General features: G+C 40.0%; 1 protein-coding gene across 2 annotated transcripts; it reads right to left on the bottom strand.

Annotated features, from left to right (window-relative positions):
• Window positions 1-134: 134 nt before the first annotated feature.
• Window positions 135-22,195, bottom strand: LOC105921424 (coiled-coil domain-containing protein 112). Of its 2 annotated transcripts, XM_036143845.1 has the most exons (15): window positions 21,968-22,195; window positions 20,992-21,050; window positions 6,238-6,359; window positions 5,540-5,661; window positions 4,495-4,584; window positions 4,177-4,252; window positions 3,759-3,885; window positions 3,537-3,653; window positions 3,279-3,416; window positions 1,890-2,011; window positions 1,626-1,752; window positions 1,324-1,491; window positions 1,036-1,134; window positions 853-971; window positions 135-771 (listed from the first exon to the last, which is right to left on the bottom strand). In XM_036143845.1, the coding sequence occupies exons 2-15, from the start codon at window positions 21,010-21,012 to the stop codon at window positions 741-743; spliced, it is 1,479 nt and encodes a 492-aa protein (XP_035999738.1). In that variant the 5' UTR covers window positions 21,013-21,050; window positions 21,968-22,195; the 3' UTR covers window positions 135-740. The 2 variants fall into 2 exon arrangements, with proteins under 2 accessions (XP_035999738.1, XP_035999737.1); XM_036143844.1 differs by lacking the exons at window positions 20,992-21,050; window positions 21,968-22,195 and adding an exon at window positions 6,780-6,909.
• Between the last annotated feature and the right edge of the window lie 1,424 nt (window positions 22,196-23,619).

The following is a 23,619-nucleotide window of genomic DNA, read 5'->3' as shown; positions in this document are numbered from 1 at the left end:
TATATATATATATATATATATATATATATATATATATATATATATATAGACACACACAATATAAATATATACACATTATATAGACACACACAATATAAATATATACACATTATATAGATTGATTACACACAGACTGGTGTTTCCAAGCCTTTATTTTTGTTATTTAATGTTAAGATACAACATCAGACCAATGTTAATGTCAGTTCAGTTAATAGAAAAATTATTGTTTATGGTACAAATCCAATTATGCTTTAACATAAATGACTAAATAATAAAGTCTGGGGTGTCTCTCCACCAACTTTGCGCCTAGAGACTTTAAAAGGATTGTCCATTATTATTAACCAAAACTAATATGTTGAAAGGTGAGCATTTCTTGCAATCAGTTCAGTTGTCAAGTCTTGCCACAGATTTCTGATTAGACTTAGGTTTGAACTTTGACCATTTATTTTTTTTACCATTGAATTGTTAGCAGATATAAGCCCCCAAGAAAGCTTTGTCTGCCTCATTGTAGAACCTTTCCTTTGCATCTCTGTCAATCTTTTGTAGATTTCCTACTGTTCAAAAACTGGTTAAGCTGTGGTGCTCTTTTATTTCTATTTGCTCCTAATCTCAGTGCAGTATATCAAGGCTTATTTAGAAATTTATTGCTGTAATAATGTAAAACGCAATGACACAACATAAAAGTTTCAATCCTTTGAGGCTCTGGACTCTGAACTGCAGGACTCGGCAATATGGCGACATCACAGCCCTTGTCTCCAAGTGGGGATGGCTCTGGAACAAAGCAAGGCAAATATATGATTACATAAATATTATTTACCAGAACTTACAGAAAACACAGCTACAGGGTCAGACCTGTGAAACATCTGCAGCATGGGTCCTTCCCCTGAAGGTCCAACGTGTTTCATCCTTTCTTCCCATCCCTTAGTGGGGCGAATCAACCTGGAGGGGTCTCGGTTTACCTGACCATCTATCTGAAAAAGAAAACCAAATTATTTCTGCGGGACCAGTGACTGAAATCTCTCAGGCTGGTCATACCTTCTCCTTTAGTTTAGCGGTGATTCTCTTCTGCCTTTCCTCTTCCTCTCTTTCCCTCAGCTGTCTCTCGTGAAGCTTTGCCTCCACCTTGTGAAGATCCTGCAAAGGTGCAGTCAAAGCATGACCGATAAAGTAAATATATCATACCGTCTTCTCACTGAACTCAGAGAACACAGCTGTTTAATGTCTAAAAGCTGATCGTCACATGTAATTTAATGCACCTGAGAGCTCAAACTTACACGTTATTTTTTGGTTTTCATGCATTTCCACCATTTTAGAACTTGTTACCCTTTCACTGAAGCTTTTGATGACTTTAGTTGCCTCCCTTTGCTTCTCCTCCCTTTCTCTCTGTTCCTTCTCTCTTTTTCTCCTCTCCTGCTCCTCCTCTTTCTCTCGCCTCAATCGCAGATGCTCCTCAAGGGCCATCTTTACCTCCAGCTGTCGGCGGCGCTCCTCCTGATCAACAGAGATCGCTTCATTAAAGATAGGAATCTGCTGAGATCTTCATGTTATGTGATATTGATTATGACCAGCGGTGCTGCAGTGAGGAAAACTATTCAGAGCTATGGCAAAATGTGTACACGAAGCACCTTTTCCTGTCTCCTCCTCTGAATCTCCTCAGCCACTTTCTGCTCTTCTTCTTCTTCCTCTCTTCTTTTCTTCTCTTTCTTCCACTCCTCCAGGCGCCGTGCCACCTCCATTCTCTCCTCCTCAGTCCTAAAAGGTAAACAGGGTGCAACACGCTGAAGAAAATGCAGTGTGTAGATGGAAATAACAGAGGCCTGGAATTAAATATCTTCATTCAAACATGAGTTTTAAACGTTTCTGATTCAGCTTTTTTTTTTTTAACTCACTGCTGCTGCTCAGCCAGGCTCCTGACCTTCCTCCCTCTGTTTTGTGCCTCTTCCATTTCCTCCTGACTTTGGATCCTCGTCTGCCGTTCTTGATCTTTACTGGTTTTCCAACGTCGAATAGCCTGGATGCGATGGAGGAAAGCTAGTTAAACTGCGCAGCACAGATGAACCAAATTACTGTAAGGCGATGGTTCATGGACAATACATATGCCCTGAAAAACAGAGGACTGTTGAAATCAAATCCAACACTTCACACACGTCTATTAAAAATGGATTCACTCTACGCCAGTTTACAGTAAGTGCAGTTTATTTGTTACGCACCTTTCACAGACAGAACCATTATAAAGTGCTGTACAGAAAACCAAGAACACAACTATTAAAGGAACAATAAGTAATAATGACACTTAGTGGTTAAAATCTGAACAACACATACACAATGCCTTTCACGGAGACTCGCTATTCAACTCAATGGTCCGTTGTTGCATTTTATTTTTACTCCTAAAGGACAGGCATGTGCTGCTGTACTCTGCTCCATTTCTGGTCCGCTTCTCTTACTGGCTTCCATGTTTGCAGGCTGCTGCTCTTTTGCCAAAATAAAATACCAGATGCTGCGCTCTGATTCGGGAACCCTATAGGAACTCTCATATGATTGGCTCAGGAACCAGGAAGTAAACACGGGCTACACTCTGAACCGAAGTAGTTCTGGACCATAACAATAGGTCTGAAAGGAGAAAAACGTGACTAAGACGTTGTTGATGGAGAGGCGCGATTGTTTATAGGGAATGTTAATTCCATCCCAGGTGACAGATGAGAATGATTTAGGTTGAATTTACAGTAACTATCTTACTTATTGCTCCTTTAAAATTAAGTGCAGATAAAGGATAAAATAGATCACAATAAATACACAGTTTAAAAGAGCCTGTTTAAACTGGAATGTTTTTAACTGCATTTTTAAAGAGTTCATAAGGTTAAGGGTTAGGAATAAGACTGGGACAGTAGTTCACTTTCCACCAAGACAACCCTAAACCCTTACAGCCACAGCCATAATGTCATAGTTTAGATCAAAGCATATTCATGTGTTAGAATGGACCTTGTCCATCCAATCTGAATGGGCTTGACGTATTTTGGAAAGGTGAATGGACAAAAACTTCAGTCAGAGCCGAAAAGGCTTGTAGCTGTTATTGCAGAAAAAAAAGGGGCGGTTCCACACAGTGCTGATTCAGAGAGGCCTGAACATAAATGCACTTCACACTTTTCAGATTTTCTGACATTCTTCCTGAATTCTTTTCCAAGGCACTGCCCATTTGGAGGATGAACCTGAAGTATGAACGGCTTTTTGTCAGCTTTTCCTTCCTCTAAAGTCATGAATGCGTCGCCACGGCTCTCTACCTCTCTCTTCTTGTCCTGCAGGTGAAGCAGCTCCTGGTGCCAGTCCTCGTGTTGCTGGATCTCCTCCTGTGTTTTACCCGGCAGGTACAGCTTGGCCTCTTTCCCGTACGATGAGCGCCCACCGTGCTTCACCCAGACCTGTTATTTCAGAAAAAACTGCTGCAACTACAGTTGTCTAAAAGAAAAGCGAACAATGTACCAGCTCAAGAAGGTAGAATAAATCAGCGATTAACAAAACAACAACTTTGCATTCCTTACTTTTAAGAACGTTTGATGATCAAACTGGTCCCAGCCTCCATGAGGACCGCCTGTCTTCTGCAGGAAATCCTCCAAAGCTTTGACCTCTGCAGGGAGGTCTCTGTTGGGGGGCTTGGCCTTAAAGAAACCAGAAAAACAGACCTTCATCCTCCTTTCCTTATAAAAGTGAGTGATACACATCAAAGAAAAATCTTGAATGGTGTAAAATGAAGGTCACCAAACCTTGAGCGTAGATGCTGCGGGTAATTTGGGGTTTGATTTAACATGAAGACTCCAGTTTTCAATCTTCTTCTCATAAGCAATAACCTCCTGCCTGCACGTCCACTCCTCCTTTAAATATTCCTCAAAGCTGAGAGGAACAAAGAAACACAAAGGTTGATTCTTTATACTGTCTTTAATTCCCTACAGGGAATCTTCCCAATAAAACGTACACACTATTCCGTGTTTCTAAGTTTTTATTTATCCTCTAATTCCAAACATTCTTCCATGTACTTAAACACGCTTCTGAATATTCTGGCTTTTACACTATTTTACCTAAAAGTGTAAAGTATGCAGTTACATAAGAGCACCAATAAAAGTTTGTCCACCCGTTTTCCAGGCTAAATTAGTCAAAAGATCCATTTTTAGTAGAGCTTTTTACCGTAAACGCTGCTCCTCCTTTAGAGCATTTATTGACACTTCCACCTCTGACATTATTTCTTTGAGTCTTTCAATCACTAGAAATACAAGCAGAATTGCAGAAACATGATTTTAAAAAAGAACTCTGTCCCAGGGGACTCTAGTTGTCAACTTAGTCATACTTCTTATTTCATTGATATAATATTTTATAACTCAGAAAGCAGTACAAAGATTGGTTTTAATAATGACAAATACTTCCTTTGCTTAGAGTTTCTCAAACTAGTGACAACACCGACCTAGCTGTAGTTTTTTTAAACATAAACAAATAAAAATAAATTACATTCAGGAGTCGGCTTTACATCAGTTAGATGTCTCTGAAATGTCCTCACACCGTTACGGATCTTCGCCAGCTGCTTCTGAAGGTTCACCTCTGAACAAAAGGCAGAACGTTATGTTTGAGTTCATGCTACAACCTGTTGAAACAGTGCGGCCTCTTTACCGGGTTTCTGCAAGTTTGAGAAAATTCAACACCATCAGGATTAAAATTACAGCCCTACACAAATAACAGAAAATTATAACTTCTATTTCTAATTTAGGTAATACCTTTTTTTATGCAACATAATAAATTAAGCAAGTTAAATATAACTTTATTTTAAGTTGGTGTGTTTTGACTGTAGCCTGTGAGTTCATTGCTTTTATGCACAGGTTACCTCGTAACATCATTGATGACCGCTTTTAGCCATCTACTTCCAAACATATACACTTTACCATGATGAAAGAGCGGACTGTGGATAAAGTAACCATAAAGTTATGATTTTAAAACCTTCAACACAAAACATGTTTTAGAAGCAGAATGCAATCAAAAAAAATTATTTGTTAAAAATCACCTGTTAGCAAGAGTAAAACATTGACAGATTTGAAGCCCTGGTTGAGGCTTGACTAAAACACAGTTGTGTGTTGCAAAAGCTTGGTTAAAGTTCAGACAGCAACCAGATGGAAACGTTATGGTTGGACACGAAGAGAGTCGTTCACAAAACAAGGATTAAAGGCCCAGGTTTGTCTACTGTGAGAAAATAAGGTCCTTCAGAAAACAGTAATTTTATAACAGTGCTGCTTAAGTTTATATTCAATAACTGTAGTTTTACACACAAGGATTTTTTTTAATTTTAACTTTGTTTTTGAAAGAAAAGAAAAAAATAGGTTGCATCGGTCGTTTCAAGTCCTTTCTATTACAAGAAGACAATTATTTTTTCCTGAAATCTTAAACCTAAACAAAAAACAAAAAAAACTACAGCAAATTTTTGTTTTTTTTACCTTGACTGGACATCCTACTGAAAAACAGAGGCTTATTAACGTAAAAAAAAAAGCAGCTATATGTGACTTACTTTGAGCAGTTCTTTCTTTCCTGTGTACTTTTTCACATTCCTCTAGTTCCTCAGTCACATCTGTCCAGTTGTTCTTTCTGCACAGAGCGATCAGGGTCCTCTCTTTCTCCAGTTTTTCAATCCTGTGTCATGCAAAAGGAAAATAGCTCCTTTTTAAGTCACTGCTTTAAATTATAAAGGCAGAGATTAAGAATTTTCTTGTTAAATTCAATGTAAAATTATGGTCCAATTCTCAGGTATCTGCCATTGCCCTGCGGTGAAGCATAAGAAGTATTTTTTTATTCTACAAAATGTTAACCTAAATCTGTAGGCTTCCTTTGCACAGACCATTCTGTTACCAGTAAGTGTTTGAAACAAGGTCAGCTTTTTATTGTATTTACCCAGATAATATAATAATAATAATAATAATAATAATAATAATAATAATAATAATAATAATAATAACAATAATAATAATAAAAAACATTTAAAAACATTTAAAGACAGTCATACAGAACATTAAATTCGATTATAAAATTCAGCCACAACAAATCAAAAGCCTGATGGGACAATTAACTACTTAGTTGCTTTTTAAAAGACTGATTCGCTTGCCTGGTGGGCTACAGCTTGATTTATTTGAATAATAATAATAATAATAATAATAATAATAATAATAATAATAATAATAATAATAATAATAATAATAAGTCTTCGCTCACTGCCTCTTGTTCTTCTCTGCTTCCCGCAGGAAGTGGACAACTTTCCGCCTGTCCAGCCTGTCCTCCTCTCTTCTTCCATTTATGACCGTAGCAGCCTGGTGGACACAGGACTCTTCTCCCCCCTGAAACACAAACCCACAGCACTATAAACAGGAACGTAGAAAGCGGCTCAACGAAGTGTCTGAGAAATGGAGCATCGCTCTTCTTCGCACTGTGGCTCACAAACAAAACGACATGACCGACACAGGCCATCGCATCCATTGTCGGACAGATATGAACTTATTCTCACAGGTTGCTTTTAAGTCAGTATCCGAAAAGCTGTGCAACTAAGCCAAAATATTTTATTAAAATAATGACAATGGCTCAAATTATTTTTTTAAAGACTGCCTTAACATATCGGTACTGTCCCCGTCTTCCCTAAAGATTTTTTTTAGCTCTAACAAGCGCTATCTATTCGGGTTAGCCTGTTTGCCGTTGTCTATTAACCAATAGAGTCAATTTTTTTTTAAATAAAACAAGACAAATAGCTCTTTAAAATGTACCGTAGACGGCTTATCATCGCGTCGAGCGGTTGCTAAGGCGGCCATGTTTGAACCAGAAAGTAAACAAAGCAAACTTTATTGAAAAAAGAGCCGGATGTCAGGCAGCACGCTCCTGTAGTTTCTACTTCCCACCAGCAGAGGGCGCTGCGTGCCGTCAACGTTCACCTTGCACAGCAGCACGTTGAAGACGTCGTTGACACAAATATCACTCCTCGTTTTCAGTTGGGATATGTTTTTAGGGGTTTATTTCATGCAGATTCCGCCCACAACATATCAAAAGGATAAAGAGCAGGGCTTGCCTCAGCCCAAACGTTCAATTTCTTAGTTTTCAGTCAGTCCCCGGTGGATCTACCACTAAGTTTTGGGTCAGAATGTCATGTTATATATAGGTTCCAGTTGTGCTACAGTTTTGATTTTTTTAGAGATAGGTCCCTCATTTTCCTCAAGGACCCTCTGAGACATGGCAGAATTCATTGTGTTTAATTCGATGGTGACCTGGACAGGCCCCGCTTCAGCATAGTGACCCCAAACCATGACACCTCTGCCTCTACCCTTCATCAGTGTGAGGTTGTTTCCCCAGAATGCTGTATCAGAACCTGCTGTAGGTTTGTGGCAAAAATGCCTCTGTTCCAGTGTCCAAATAATTCAGTTTTAGACTCATCTTAGACTTAATGTCGTTTGATGCATGCCCAAGTTGATATCCTTATACTCAAGTTTAGGATGTGTTCTGTCTCAGTGACAGTGGCGCTTTTTAAAGCGTATCGTACCCCTTTGTATACTGCACACGTGTGGAGATGTTTTAAGCAAAGCAGTATGCAGAAACTTCCTAGTGGAAATATAATGGAAGTGGCATATGGTGCATTGAGGATGCTGCTTAGGCCACCAAGATGCAGTAGTGCAAGTCAGCTATTTGTTAGTGTGGGTATTTCCACTTTTTATGCTGTATTACATAACCTTATGTACAGCTGCATGTGTAGATTAGCTACTTCTACAAATGACATCATCTTAGCGTTGCCGAGTACTGCACCAAGTTCAGTCAAGTATAAGTCCAGGATGTGGAACCACTGGCGTTTTAGTCTTTTTGCACATTTGTGGTTGTTTTAATTGATTTTATTTTCTTTTCCGTATTCATTTGTTTGTTTGGCTGTTAAAGTTATGACAATGATGTATAAAGAACATTATTTCAGAAGTCCTTGTCTTTGTCCACATTGGTTCTGACAAACTATAGTCTGGCCTTCATGGTTTTTTTTTTTTCAAAGACCAAAGGTTTTCCTTTAAGAGCCTCCCATCAGAGTTAAGCTTGTGCAGGCTCTTTCTGATTTTGCAGGCATGCACTTTTTCAAAACAACAACGACAAATTCCTCCTGTAGGTCCCGTGTTGACTTTGTGAGGTGTTTGGATACTTGTTCTATCCTCTTGCTCTCTTCTTTCAGGGTGAACTTGCTTGGAAGGCTGGATGTGTTGATCAATGTTTTGAACGTCCGCCACATGTGGACAACGGAAAGGCTAATTTAAATCTCTTTAAGTCCCTTTTTTGAGTTATAAACCAGGAAAAGCAGCTTCAAAATGCTGAAGTAACGCAGCCATTTTTTAGACATTTTAAGTGGAAAGAAATGTAAATGTTCCCTTATTTATTCCTCACCATAAACTTCATTTTTATTACAATTTATAGAAAAAAATTAAAAAGGTGTTTTTTTCAGCTCATTTACGTTTTCATTTTTAACTATTTTCAAAATTAACATTAAATATTGATCTGGCCAAATACATTGTGTTGGGAAACACACAGGTTTTCACATGATGCCCTTTCGTCTCATGATCTTTCATTTACCTAAAAGGAAAACTTTATAATTCTGCTGCCTTTTTGTGATGGATTAAACAAAAAAAAGTAGTTGTATAAAAGAGCTGACTGAACCTGGGCATAAACGTCCCATTGAGGTAAAGCTACAGATAAAGCATCTCTCCAACTCATCTCCTGTAAAGATTTTCTCTGGAAATGAAAGAAATGGGGTCTCTTTGGCTCACAAAATAGTTTGATTTGCTCACATCAGTGTGGAACACAAGTTCGTTGTTAACTGAGTGAATAAGCATTCATAAAACGTGTTATATTTAATTAGTTGTACGTTTCTTGCAACAGCCACTCTGAGCTTGAACCAAAAAGTTCTGAAATCAATGAATGAAATCCATCTTTTGGAATCTTTCCTGCACAGTTTAACTGCCTTCTCTTCTGAAGTCGCAGACTTTTATCGCTCGCTGTCTCTAACTCAGAAAATTCAGTGTGCATCTTGACACCGCTCCATGGCAAGAACCACCTACACGCCTCACTCTCCTCGATAACAGCCTATGCATTCTGCACAGTCCTTGACTTTTTCCTGTAACAGCTTCTTCATAATGGCCAACAGCTATAATTATTATGAGAGCTGGCAAAGTGACAGTCAGAGAGAAAATAGAAGTGTGTGGAGGGACTGCTGTATAAATAGCAACCTAAATCCATTATTGAGCGCAGATATCGGGGATGGTCTCTCCCATGGGTGCAGAGGCAGAGTCGTCGCCGTCACACAGATAGTAACTGCTCTCCTTAATGAAGAGCGTCGCTATTTTATGTCTCATCCTCCAAGAGACTCGCTCAATTTGATGAAAGACAATCTGATGAGCTTTCTGCTGGTCGCTATAACAAACGGTACAAAGCGGGGAGATTCCAAATCAGACGGGTATGGCTGGAGAATGAAAATGTCAAAAAGCAGCTCCAAAGGAAAACATGATTATTCCTCCTGAGCAGGAATGTTGTTTTTAGACTTCTAGTGCAGTGGCAAAAGTCCAGCTATTACAGAACCTTCGTGGCTCACTTGTCAGTTTGCGGAGTTAACGCTTGAGACAAAATGGACAGGTGGCTGCAAGAGTTTTGTCACATACAAGTTGTACTAAAATCTTCACGCCTCTGTTGACCTTTTGCGTGTGTTATGCTACATACGCACGTATAAATGTCCTTTTTGGGGATAAGGCTATTTGCATTTTCAGTGTCTGCAATATTGCATTCTTAAAATTACTGATAGAACACAACATATGGTAGGCTGTAGTATCCCATGTGTTCCTGTAATATATTTGGCACTTTGGAGGGACTTTAACTATCTTTTATACCCACAAGTGATAAAAATGTGAGCCATGAAGATCAGAAAGTGAGATGATGGAAAAGACAACGAGTCTGTTAATAGCTATGAGTGTCGTTACTGCAATAATCAAGTAAAATAATGAGGTGTCGAATCTTCCTCTGGTTGTGAAGCCTTAGGAAATATGCAGCTGTTCTGTGAAGCCCTCATAGTTTTGTTAGAAAGCATCAGTGAAAAACAGCACCAGGAAGACCGAGGAACACAGCGGATAGGTCAGCGGGAACGTTGTCCAGATGTTTAAAGCAGAAATAGATTTCAAAAACAATATCCTAAGCTTTGAAGATCAAAAAGAGCACTGTTTCATCCATCCATTGCCTAGACCTGCTTATACTTGCAGGGTCACAGGAGGGCTGGTGCATATCTCCAGGAGTTAATGACCAAGAGGTACAACCGGGTACTGGAAAAGGACTGGCCACCAAGACTCATAAAGACAACTGTTTAGGCACACTGGTGTCTGCGGGCAATTTAGTGAGACCAGTGTACCTGACAGTCATGTTTTTTATCCAACTCATCAAATGAAAATGGCCAAATCTATGACACATCTACAGACCTATCAAGAAATGGTCTTCCATGTAAGCTGGCAGGCAAAGCAAGGAGATGATCAATCATGTAAGCAGCTAAGACAGCTACTGTAAAACCGGACAAGGTGCAGAGATCAGATACGAGAGTCTACTGACAGGATAGCCACTAGTTTAAGTGGTCAGGGTGACTGTAAAAGCGTTATATAAGTTCTATAAGTCCTTTTACAGTGTAGCTGTAGACTCCACCCGTCTGGTTTGTATAGAAGAGTGGCAGCAAAAGAGCAGTTGTTGGCGAAATAAAACAAACACACAGGTTTTTCCATTTAAAGTTTCTGAAAAGGGCATCCAGGGGTGACCAAGACCATAATTAAAGCTTATGGCCTAAAACATTACACATCACCATGAACGGAGCATCACCATGGTGAAACAGGGCGGTGGCAGTCTCATGTTGTGGGAAATGCTTCTCTTCAGCAGGGACAAGGGAACTGGTCAGAGTTAATGGGGTGATGAATAAAGTTTAATCTTAGGTAATCATGGCAGGGGAACATTTTAACGTCAGGATCCCTAGGGGGTTGATTATTTATGCTGGCTCCTGTAGTGTGTTTGTGTTTTCACTTTGAGTGTTGTTTGACACTAATTATCGCATCTGAATGAAAAATCCCTCACATAAAGCAATATATCGCTGATTTAGGCTCGTCTGTTCAGCCGAGCCTCCGGAGCTTTGGTGTTGTGTTTGATACAGCGATGTCCTTGGAGAACCACTCCAAACAATTAGTTAGAAACTGCTATTTCCAACCAAGAAATATCTCCAAATTAAGACCATTGGTGTCAAAGGGTGAGTTGGAAATGATTATTCATGCTTTTATCTCCTCACGGTTGGACTATTGCAATAGTCTTTTTACATGTTTGAGCAAGAAGGAGCTAAACCGTCTAAACGTTGCTGCAAGGCCTTTGAGTCAAATAAACAAAAGAGATCACATTACCCCAGTATTGGCAGCTTTGCAGTGGTTACCGGTCCAGTATAGAATCCAGTTCAAAATTCTTGTCCTTACTTTTAGAGCCCTGCATGGTCTAGCTCCTCCCTACATTTCTGAGCTGATACAGCTCCATAGTTTGAGGTCATCGGGCCAATCATTGTTAGTGGTCCCACGCACTTATTTTAAAACTAGAGGGGATCGCTCATTCCAGGCAGTGGCTCCGAGGCTGTGGAATGTTTTGCCTCTTTCTTTACGTTTGTTTGAACTCTGTTGCTTCTTTTAAAAAGCAACTAAAGGCGCCGCTATTCAAGCAGGCTTTTAATTAGACATGTGGTTTTTATGGTTTCGTTTGTATGTTTTCCATTTTGTTTTATAATGCTGTTTAAGTATTGCTTTATACTGTTTTTTTGTATTTGTATTTTACTGTGAAGCACTTTGTGATTTTTATCTGAGAAAAGTGCTATATAAATAAATTTTACTTACTTACTTACCTGAGATCCTTAATTCAGTTACTGGTTTGGCTTCGTTTCAGTATTTGTCAATATATATTCTGGTATCTGTCGTATTTGGTTTCTGTCTGGTTTGTTGACATCTTATTCATTTTTCTGTTATATCCACTCTTTCTTAGCTGAGTTGGGATCCCCCCCCCCCCCCCCTTAATTCTGGCCATTTACCTGTTCCCTGCTAGTTCATTGTCCCCTTTTCTCCTGCAGCCTAATTGCCACTCAGTTCACCTGTGTCTCATTCCTCCGTCTATCGTCCGTTCCATAAAAGTTCATTCACATTGTCAAGTCCTCCGTCTTCATCTATCAAGCTACCCTGTTCTGGTCCTTTTGTTTTATTCCTGGTTCCCTGACATCCTGTAAACCTTAATAAAACTTATCATCACCTCCTGAGCTGTTATCTGTTCCAGTCACACCACAACCTTGACATTCAGAGCCTGCAAAAGACTTTAGATCCGGTTAGATGTTCACCTTCCATCATGAGAACAACGCCTATTTTCAAAATTTTAAACCCTTTTTAGTCATCTAAATCAATAGCTCAAACAAAGTCCATTCCCAAAAAGTCTGTAGTTAATTATATATATATATATATATATATATATATATATATATATATATATATATATATATATATATATAGGAGGTTTTTAGTCTAAAGCATTTGCTTTCTTGTTACCTCATATGATTAAAATGTTTCTATGGCAAGCAGTGAGACAACTTTAGCTGAACAAAGTTGATGCTTTCTTTCAGTGCGTGTTTCATATTAGGACTCCTCCAGAACCTCCTCCTTCCAAGACAAAGAAGCTAATTTCACAACTTGTCTCATACCTCATTTTTCAGTTTAAAAGGTTCTCAGTCACACGCTGAAACCTGAAAAACGTCTTTGTTCTGAATAGGCCGCAGTGGAAAGTGCCCGTGGCTAATTATAAAGGAGGGGAAAAAAGTAAGATATACGGAAGACGTGACCTTTGATCTCCTCTCAGCAGCTAATGGGTTATTTGGATATGTTATGAGATACAATCTCTGTAAACTGAGAGGTCCGTTTTCCATGCACGGGTGGTGGGAGCTGGAGTCGGTACGTGGTTATTTATGCCATCTGCCATCATGTTTATTTTTTGTGCAAACTTGTGAGTTTTCCTGATCTTCAACAAAAGTCAGGTGTGTTTACATGTGTGAGTCTTCTTCTTCTTCAGTTGCTGCTTGCTGATCCCTAAATAGGAATATTTTTGAATCAACATGTTTTTTCAACATCTACAAAGAAGAAGACACCATGCGATGCCAAACATATTTCGCATGGGGAAACACACACAGACTTGGCTAACAAATCTTTATTAGAGCCTTGCGTTGAATACTATACCTGTTCCGCTTGACAAAACTCAAGTGTCAGCACGCTAAATCTAGACAATATTTGATTACCCATACCTCACTAAAGGTCTTCCAAATCTGTTAGACTGTGAAGATGTATCTTGCCTTCAGGTGACCCTAAAATTTTCCGTCAAACTCGGTCATGGACTCGCCATGCTTTGTCTCAAAGTGATGCGGGAAATGTTCTCCATCTTCAGCTTCCCGGCAGACAGATGCAAAAAGGCTATTGGTCAAAACCTTTTAGAACAGTTCAAGATTTTCGAAGGTTTTGACAAAACTTCCCTTTCCATCTAAAGAAAAACATCAATCTCTGGCTTAAAAATAAAATCTCTAGCTTAAAAAAAATAAGTACATGAGTGAATTATGGTGCCTTGTATTATGGTACACAAAGTTTCCTCTCTACAATAGTTTGACAATATATTTCCCTAAACATATATTCATAATTGCAGGCTATTCACTTCATGGAAGCCCAATAGGGATAAGCGTGTTGGAAAATAGATGGATGGATGGATGGATGAATGGAAATCTTAAAAAATTGTAAATTTTTACTTAATCGATTAAATTGATTTATCGCCCAGCCCTATTTACACAACAAAGGTCTAATTAAAATTTCTGTTTATGCGGCAACGGCAGACAAGAAAATGATGTAGTTCCCTCTCCATGGCACTAGTAGGTGCTATGTATAGTCTGTAAAACTCAACATGTCAATGTGTACAAAGACTTTGTGCCTAAAAGCTGCCAAAAATAATGAATGCTCGAGATGGGAAAAAAAATTTAATTCCTATGGACACACAACGAGGTACAACAGTTGCTTAACATGACTTTGAATTAAACTTTGAATTTACACTGACATTGAGTAGCACAAACAGTACTCTAATGTTGACATTTTGTTCTTCTGTGGTTTTTTTAATTGTAGCCAGACATTATGTTAGACCCATGTGCATTCATTTCTACTGTGCATGAGCCAGGCCCTCCCTATAACAAATTTCCTCTTTACATTACAACGGTGACCAGGCCATTTTCAAATCCTTAACTCTGGAACCCATTTTTAAATTATGTCGCCAGAGAAAACATTTTTCTCTAAAGGCATTTTAGCAATGTCACCACTGTCGCTCATTGTAATTTCTCTGCAAAGTATGACTCTAGCTAAAAAAATATTTTGTTCAGTTCTTTTGTTCAGAAAGAATTAAATGAAAGTCTGGTTGCCACCAATTTAAGCCTGTTTGCTGTTGATGACCCGGATAACTGAGAATTTGCACAGACATAAAAAAAATACTTTTAGATATCTACTGTAGACAGTTTTTTTTACATGTTTGTTTACATGAATAATTATCACTGGAAAAGGAGCTCTAATTAAAATTATGTACAGTACATTTATACTCAGCTTGCTTAGCAACGTGTTCATTAGTGTTCCCTTGTGCATTTTCAAATTAATATTATACTTCACAAATCTGGATTTGTGAAGAAAGTGTTTCAAGCTAATGCCTGATTATCATCTTAAACCAAATTCCTATCTAGATGTGGAACCGGCCTTTGAGCCCCTTGAAAACTTCTGTTCTCTCGTCGCTGACGTTACCAAAAGCTGACGTTACCTAAAGCTGACGTTACCTAAAGAGGGATCAAAAACAAGAGTGTGAGTGACACACATGAGGCTTTGCAGGCTCCTAAAGATACTACGTGCAAAAGTGGCTGCAACATGATTAATCACCAATGAAGTGAGAATTTGATTCGATATTTGAGCCTCTCAAGTGCATCATTACTTTGCAAAAAAAAAAAAAAAAATAAATGCTGTGATGTGGAGCCTTTCCATTCAGTTACTTTAATCCAAAGCATGCAAAGTTTAGTTCAGCCCAGAAGATTGACTGGGTCAGCTGGTGAAGAACAAATATTTTGCCCTGGGACTCCTTAATAGGTTAATGAGGCCATGCACACACACACACACACACACACACACACACACACACACACACACACACACACACACGTCGCTCTGACACCTGCTGCAATCGTATATGGTACTATAACGCAACATGATCTGACCGCATCCTGCGCAACATGTTGAGCATGTTAGACCCAGAGAGACTGCTAGCCAGGGGGGACTTGTGCATTTTATGTGGTGTGTGTGTGTGTGTGTGTGTGTGTGTGTGTGTGTGTGTGTGTGTGTGTGTGTGTGTGTGTGTGTGTGTGTGTGTGTGTGTGTGTGTGTGTGTGTGTGTGTAAATGATTTGGATGATGAGCAGCTTGGTTTTGAAAACGGGGAAAGTGATCAGGTTAATTGCTTTTCCTGCCGAGCTTCAGCCTCTCCTCGACGAACGTATGAGCAAAACTGCTAATGCACCTTTCACTTCATTGGAGCGTCATGTTTTGTGACTCATGAGCTGCCTCATTAATGCGTGGGCTTTCAGTAATGTCTTAACTTATGAGTATGCTGCATGACATCCGGTTGCCTATTTTGCAGGCCTGCAGGTGGCCTGATCACAGCTGGGATTTGTGGGAGCTCTTACTCGCATGTGAGAAGTGGCATGGAAGGCGGTTCAGACTGGGGCAGAGGTTGAGGTTGCTAACACGATGTCTGGCTCCCCTTTTAGGGATCAGTCGGGACACCTGAGCAGACAGGACGCAACCAGGAATTTATTCCCTTGTGAAATACTAGAGTGTTCTAATTTTAAGCGACTTAAAACTTGACTTATCACGCTTTAGCGGATAATATAGTCAGACTTCAGACCTCATTGACATTTTCCTCTTCCCTTTCACTCGACGCCATAACTCCATGTCTCCATGAGTTTCCACTTGGCCAGCACCCTCAGCTCAGTGAGCACTGCCTGTAACGAGCTATAAAACTGACTCGCTATTATACTGTAATGACAGAAAAAAAATTATGAACGCCCATTAAATGATTCAGCGATTTCTAAATATATTTTCATACACTGATGTGTTTTTATTTCTGGAAAAATCAGAAAGTCAAATAATTGCACATCGTAAACAGAAATCTGATCTTCAGTTCACACCTCCAGGAGGGGAGGGGAACTGCAGACCCGGACAGAGGGCATTGTTTGCATCTCCTCAATCCGGTCACCGTGTCCTCCGTGGAGGAGGCAGAGCCTTAAGAATTGGGAGGATGTGATTCAATCAGTGTGACGGAGGTCGCTGAAGTAGATAAAAAGCTCCCTGGTGGCGGGGCACAAACTTGGATTGGATTCAGTCTGATTTACTGAAGGTTCTGGAAATGTTATTGACGGTTCACAAGCCTCTTCAGTGTAGCATGGAGGACCAGGACAACACCGCTGGAGTGGCAGACCGGGACGGTGCTACCAATATTTAAGGAAGGGGGCCAAAGTGTGTCCCAGGCTCCGACTGTATGCTGAACTTTGGATCCAAGGAGAACAATGCGTCTTTCGTCCTGGCCAAGGAACGGTGGACCAGATCTTTACCCTTGTGGAACTGCTGAGGAGGTCATGGGACCGTGCTTCTCTGGTCTACATGTGTTTAGTGGATCTGGAGGAGACTTACGACCGGGTCCCCTTGGACCCCTGGATGGTGCTATGGAACTGTGGCGTAACTGGGCGGCTATTAAGGGTACAGTTCTTGTATGCCCAAAGCAAGAGCTGTGGCTGTGTTCTCTGCACAAAGTCAAGTCTGTCAGGGATGCCCTTTGTCACCAGTCCTGCTTGTGGTCTTCATGCACAGGATCTTAAGGCACGGTGATGGAAAAGCGGCGTGTCTGGTTTGGGAATCTCAGGATCACAACTTTGCTTTTTCTAGATGATGTTGTTCTGTTGGCTTCTTTGGGTCATGACCTCCAGTGTGTACAGGTTCGCTGCTGAGTGTGAAGTAGCTGTGATGAGAGTCAGCACCTGTAAGGTCTGAAGCCACAGTCCTTGACCAGAAAATGGTGGGTTCCACAGTGGGTTGGTGGTCAGTCTCTGCCTCAAGTGGAGGAGTTTAAAGGAGCAATAGGCGATTTTTCCACCACTAGGTGGAGCTTGAGCACCGTCTGTAGACCAAAACAAGATGTGTATCAAGTCATGCCTGTCTTTACCTCACTGCCAGCGTTTGGCACCCCTTTCCCCCTTCTCACCCATCGGCTCATATGTGCATATTTGCAAAGGATAAAAACAGCAAAACAGCATCACCTTTTGGAGGAACATGTCTAGTGAAGAAGTAAGTCATAACCTTACAATGCATCCCCCCCCATAAAATGCCTTTTATTTTATGGGGGGGGGGAGCCCTGAGTGGCAGCTGTTCACATACGGGTGGCCCAGCTATGTAAGCAAGAGACTGGAGAACAGTACAGAGATGGTGTGTGATGTTTAACCAAAGTCCATCTGAAAAGATACCTTTAGTTCTTCACAAAACTATTTTTGACTTCTTTCTATCTAAAATAATGAAAATTTGCTTATTGCTACTTTAAGTATATTATGTCTTATTCTCGAGTGATGGTAGGATGGAATGAGAGATGGACGGACAGACCGGGGCTTCTCCTGCACAAACGTTGGCGCTGCCCCATTCTGTTGTGGTGAAGAAAGGGCTGAGCTAAAGAACAAAGCTCTCTTTTTACCAGTCCGATCATGACTGAAAGAACGAGATCCAGATAAAATCAGTCAAAATAAGCTTCCTCTGGTAGGAGGCCGAGCTCAGCCTTACAGATAGGCTGAGGAGTTATGTTAACCTGGGGGAGCTCAAAGCAGAGCCCCTGCTTCTCTGTATCGAAAGGAGCAGCTGAGGTGGTTTGGGCCATTGAGCAGGATGCCCCCTGGGCAACTCCCTTTGGGGAGTTTCCAGGTACCCCCCACAGGGATTGAGACCCCGAGGAAGGCCCAGAATTGCTGGAGGAACCATATATCCCATCTGGCCTGGGAACACTTGGGGGGAGCTGGAGGATGTCCCTGGGGAGAAATGTCTGGGATTCCCTCTTTGGACTGTTGCCCCTGAGACCAAATCTCAGACAAGCTGAAGACAATGGATGGATAAATAAAGTAAAGTTAATGATTTTTCCTTATTAAACAAACTGTGTATTATGAAAGGAAAAGTTAGGAGATCCTAACCCCAATAGTAACATGGGAAGCCCATTTCAAGTCACTCCACAGCATCTTGGTGAGATTAAGAACTGTTTTTTTTTTTTTTGGCAAACTACTTTTCCACTTGTCAGCAAGTCCTTGGTGTTCACCCATCCAAAGGCCGTTAATTCAGAAGTCTGGGATTTGTCTACATTTTTATATATAAGTTTTATACTTGAAGAGAGATTATGGCTTTATTGCTGCTTATTGAAATATCCTTGCTAGAACAGGATTGGACCTGCTCTTACCTTCAAAACCGCCTTCATTCTTTGTGCAAAGAGTTGTTGGAAAAAATTCTCAGAAAATGTTGTCCAAATTGCCATGATAGCATCATGATGCCAATCCTCTAGAGCAGTGGTCTCAAATTTAAATCCTCGAGAGCCAGTGTCCTGCAACTTTTAGATGTGTCCCTCGCCCTGCACGCCTGAAGCAATCGGTACCTCACTTGCATGCAGTCAAACTCTGATTGGACATAACTTGGATTTCCAAATCACAATTTAAACCTTGGGAGGTATTTCTGTCAGGTTATGTTGGTTGTTTGATGGACCAAAGTGTGGACAGGGGTTCAGAAGCACCATTTTGAGTAGAAGGATTTTAATCAACAAAAGACGAAACGTACCGAGAGTGTGGCACCAGGAGATCGAGACATGGATCACAGGCAGAGTAATTGGGAACTGGAGGACATGGCATGTAATGGACAAGCTAACAGAAGGATGCAGCAGTGAACAGACTGAAGTCAAGGGCTACTGAGGCGAGGAAGGAAGACCACAAAGGCACCAGATGAGCCAATCAGAGCAAATGAGTTGCAGCTGAGGCGGAGAGAAAGGCAGATAAGTTGATGGGAGCAAAGTCACAAGGAAATACATATGAAACCTAAGCACAAAGGAAGGAGCTAAAAAAAAAAACATCTAAAAAAATAACAAACCCTGAATATGAGCGTGAACAGAAAGACATAAATAACAACAAGGAAATGGTGAGAAAACCAAAACGAACGAAAGCCATAACCGAACACCTGAGGATCAAAACAACAGCAACAGCTGATTTTTCCATACCAGAGCAGAGATATTACAACTTCCAAGAACTTAAAGAACCCACCGTCAGGGGTCCTGAAAGTCACTCCGCAGAAAGCTGATCACACTTCCAGTCATGTGATGTTTACTGAGCTGATTTTTACCTTGAACATTTCCCTGTTTGTACCAATCGCTGTTAGAATTACGCTCGTAAAACAGATTCCTATGTAAAGACTATGACACAAGTTCTTATCTGGCTGCCTATGATGCAATTTGTTGTCCTCATACACCATGTGAGGACTGTGTTTTTGTTCTGCTCATTTATTTAGAGCAGGGATCACCAACCTGTTTGAAACTGAGAGCTACTACATTAGTACTGTGTCATACAAAGGGCTGCCAGTACTGACCTTTGAACTAGAAGAGTCCGATATTTTTTTTTATATATACTTTTATTGAAAGCACAAATCAGTTAATTGTAGCCAGAAATCACTTCAAAAACTCTCTGCAGTTACAAAAATGGATTTTACTTTCATGCAGGAAGGTAAATACATTTTATATGCATTTATAAATAGTACTTTTACTTATATCCTTAATTAAGTTATGGATATAAGAGTTGATGTTTTTTTAAGATGGGTTTTTCTAGAACAGAATGAATATCATGGATTTCTGACTATAAAAACGTACAGAAATATAGAATAAAAATCATCGTCAATAATTTTTCATTTGGAACAAACATTCACATAAAAAATTGACCAGAATGTTTTTTAAGATCAATGTAATGATGGATTTTTACAAAATAATGTCAGTTAATTAAATTATGAATATCAAATAATCGTGAAATATTTACACAATTATTTAATTGCATAAATATTTGCCCCGTTACAGTCGGTATTTAATAGATATACTTTTGGCTTGTTACCAGAGTAATGAGTCAGGGTGGGTTTGTTTCAGTCTGGCTGCCATATCTGGACTCGTCACTTCTTCCTTATGAAACAGCTCAAGCTCTGTGACTCTGCCTCTGCTCCAGTGTGAAAATCTCAATTTAAGTCCAGCCACAAATACTCCACATGACTCACATCTGGGCTTTGATTTAAACAACCTTGTTGTCTTTAAGCCATTTCTGTGCAGCTTTTGCTCTCGTTATCCTGCAGGATTTGACTTTATTTTTCTGCATTCTGCATGACGCTGCCACCACCGTGCTTCCTGGTGGAAATTATGTCTCTGTGCAGTGGTGGTTACTTTTTTAGTGATGTTTCTTCTCTGAAAGCTCTGTTTGTCTTCATGTTGTAAATGTGGCAGGAACACTGGTGAAACAGAGGCTGGATCTCACATTTGCTCAGGTAATTTCTACTTCACCAACTTTGACGCTGCTGCCGTCTTTTAGCTGGACCACTGTCAAATGAAGTCACTCCAAAGCGAGAGAATATCCATGCAATCATTTACTTTACCTCACACACTATCTCAGTAAAAGTAATGATTCACCCAGGCAAATCCTTGAGTTCCATATCTCCACTCCCTCCCATTGCCACAGGTGTGTAAAATCCTGCACCCAGACCTCTCAACTCTTTGTGGTGTTATACCAAAGTGGAAAGGATTGGGAATGACATTAACTCACAGATGAAGGAGTAGATCTCATGAAATCAGTGCAATCACCGGGCACAGGTCACCAACTTTCTGCAAAGCCAACAGACAGATTTCCAAATTTTATGTGGCGCCCTGATTAGCTCGAGACCAGTGCAGAAAGCAAAAACGTATCCATGGTTAGCAGCTAATTCTGAGCTTTATTCACAGGGTACGATGCCAAGCGTTAGATGTAACAGTGTAAAGTGGTATAGGGGTGTTTTTCAAGTGCTGGATTCGGTCTCTTGGTTTAGATGAAACTAACTCTTAATCCTGTGATTGAATAAAGACACTTTGGTTAACTTCATGCTCCCAACTTTGTGGGAACAGTTTGGACATGGCCACTTCCTGCTCCAACATGGCTTCAAATCATGAAACATTTCTAGGATGAATTAGAGTGGTGACTTTGAGTCAGACCCACTTGTCCAACATCACTTCACGAATATAGAAATTTGAAGTTTCCCATTAATCGACTCTAAAGCCTTATAGACAAAAAATAAATAAAAAATTAAAATCACAAAATAATGCAATTATTTTGTGATTAATAATCACAAAAAATGCTAATTAATTGTAACTTTATTAAAAAAATGCTTCAAGTTTGACATTTAAGTATTTTTTTTTAATTCTCGTAAAAACAAATTAAACTGTATTGACCATGGTTCTACTTACAAAAGCCTTAAAAAGGATGAGAGGGTGAAGACTTTTATGGGGATAGCACATTAGTACACTAAATCTGAGGTGTCTTTTTTAAAATAGCATGCCTCTAAAATCTATCTTAACTTTTTGTGTTTAATAAAAAAAAACATGACTTGAATTTGACAGCGTCCCATAAATGTAAAAACAAAAACAAAAAAAAAGCATGGAAAAATAAATAAGTGGGCCTGCCCTCCCATCGGAAGACTGTTTCTGCTTCAGCTCTGAATAAGAAGATAAGTCTCTAAAATGTTTAACTGCAGTCATGGGATACGCACCGTTGCATTACCAGCAGCTTCATGCGCAGACATTCAAAAACCTGTTGACCCCATAAAAACTAGCAGGTGACGAGGGGACCAAACGCTGCTAGTTACACTTTCAGCTCACATGTTCTCAGTAATCCTGCTGTTTGGATCTACTGTCCCATGCAGATAATGGGTGGAAAAACAAACAAATTCAGCCTGACTACCTCTGCACTGTGATAAGACGGCCCTTTGCTTTTAGATATACAGGACTGTCTCAGAAAATTAGAATATTGTGATAAAGTTCTTTATTTTCTGTAATGCAATTAAAAAACATGAAATGTCATACATTCTGGATTCATTACAAATCAACTGAAATATCGCAAGCCTTTTTATTGTTTTAATATCGCTGATTATGGCGTACAGCTTAAGAAACCCAAAAATCCTATCTCAAAATATTAGAATATTTCCTCAGACCAAGTAAAAAAAAAATATATAACAGCAAAACCAAATCAAACATTTGAAAATGTCCATTAATGCACTCAGTACTTGGTTGGGAATCCTTTTGCACAGATTACTGCATCAATGCGGCGTGGCATGGAGGCAATCAGCCTGTGGCATTGCTGAGGTGTTATGGATGCCCAGGATGCTTCAATAGCGGCCTTTAGCTCATTTGCATTGTTGGGTCTGGTGTCTTTCAGCTTCTTCTTCACAATACCCCACAAATTCTCTATGGGGTTCAGGTCAGGGGAATTGGCAGGCCAATCAAGGACAGTAATGCCATGGTCAGTACACCAGTTACTGTGAGAGTCTTATGTCGTCTCTTAACCACTACCATACTTGTGATTTAGTTTACTGAACCAAGCTGAGTGTTTTTCAAGGCTCAGGAAACCCTGCAGCGTTTCGAGTTAATTAGACGATTCAAGTGATTAGTTGAATAGCCTACTAGTATACTTTTTCACGATATTCTAATATTTTGATATAGGATATTTGGGTTTCTTAAGCTGTAAGCCATAATCAGCGATATTAAAACAATAAAAGGCTTGCGATATTTCAGTTGATTTGTAATGAATCCAGAATGTATGACATTTCATGTTTTTTAATTGCATTACAGAAAATAAAGAACTTTATCACAATATTCTAATTTTCTGAGACAGTCCTGTAGATGGACATGTTGACTGAGCTGAGCATGATGAGCACCAACATGGGATGAAAACCAGCCCGACCGCGTACCAAGGTAAGGAAATATCTCGTCCGACACCTCTGCAGCCTCATAATTAACCCATATCGGGCTGCAGTGAAAGGCGGAATACTATTTCTTTCATATATCATGAATTTCACTTATCTAAGCTCTGTCGAAGCATATTCATCCCCCTTTCCCTGGCGGCCCCCTATCAGACAGAACAAAAATCAGAGAGCAAAGCAGCGGCATGTGATCAACGTTGTCCTCACTGATGAGTACAGCCAGTCATGGTGCAGAACAGGCAGCTGTTGAACAACTAGCAGTAGCCGGTCCGCCTCGCTGTCGTCTGTGGGTTTCCCACAAGTTAACCGGAAGAAAGCGAACGAAAGTTCACGTGGAGCCTGGAGGCTGTTTCACAATGCAGTTAAACCTGTGCTGTTTGTGTGTGTGTGTGTGTGTGTGTGTGTGTGTGTGTGTGTGTGTGTGTGTGTGTGTGTGTGTGTGT

The sequence above is a fragment of the Fundulus heteroclitus genome, chromosome 12 (genome assembly GCF_011125445.2).
Source record: "Fundulus heteroclitus isolate FHET01 chromosome 12, MU-UCD_Fhet_4.1, whole genome shotgun sequence".
Lineage (NCBI taxonomy): Eukaryota > Metazoa > Chordata > Actinopteri > Cyprinodontiformes > Fundulidae > Fundulus > Fundulus heteroclitus.
Note: the sequence above shows the minus strand (reverse complement) of the source record. Positions and strands in the feature narration are given on the sequence as shown.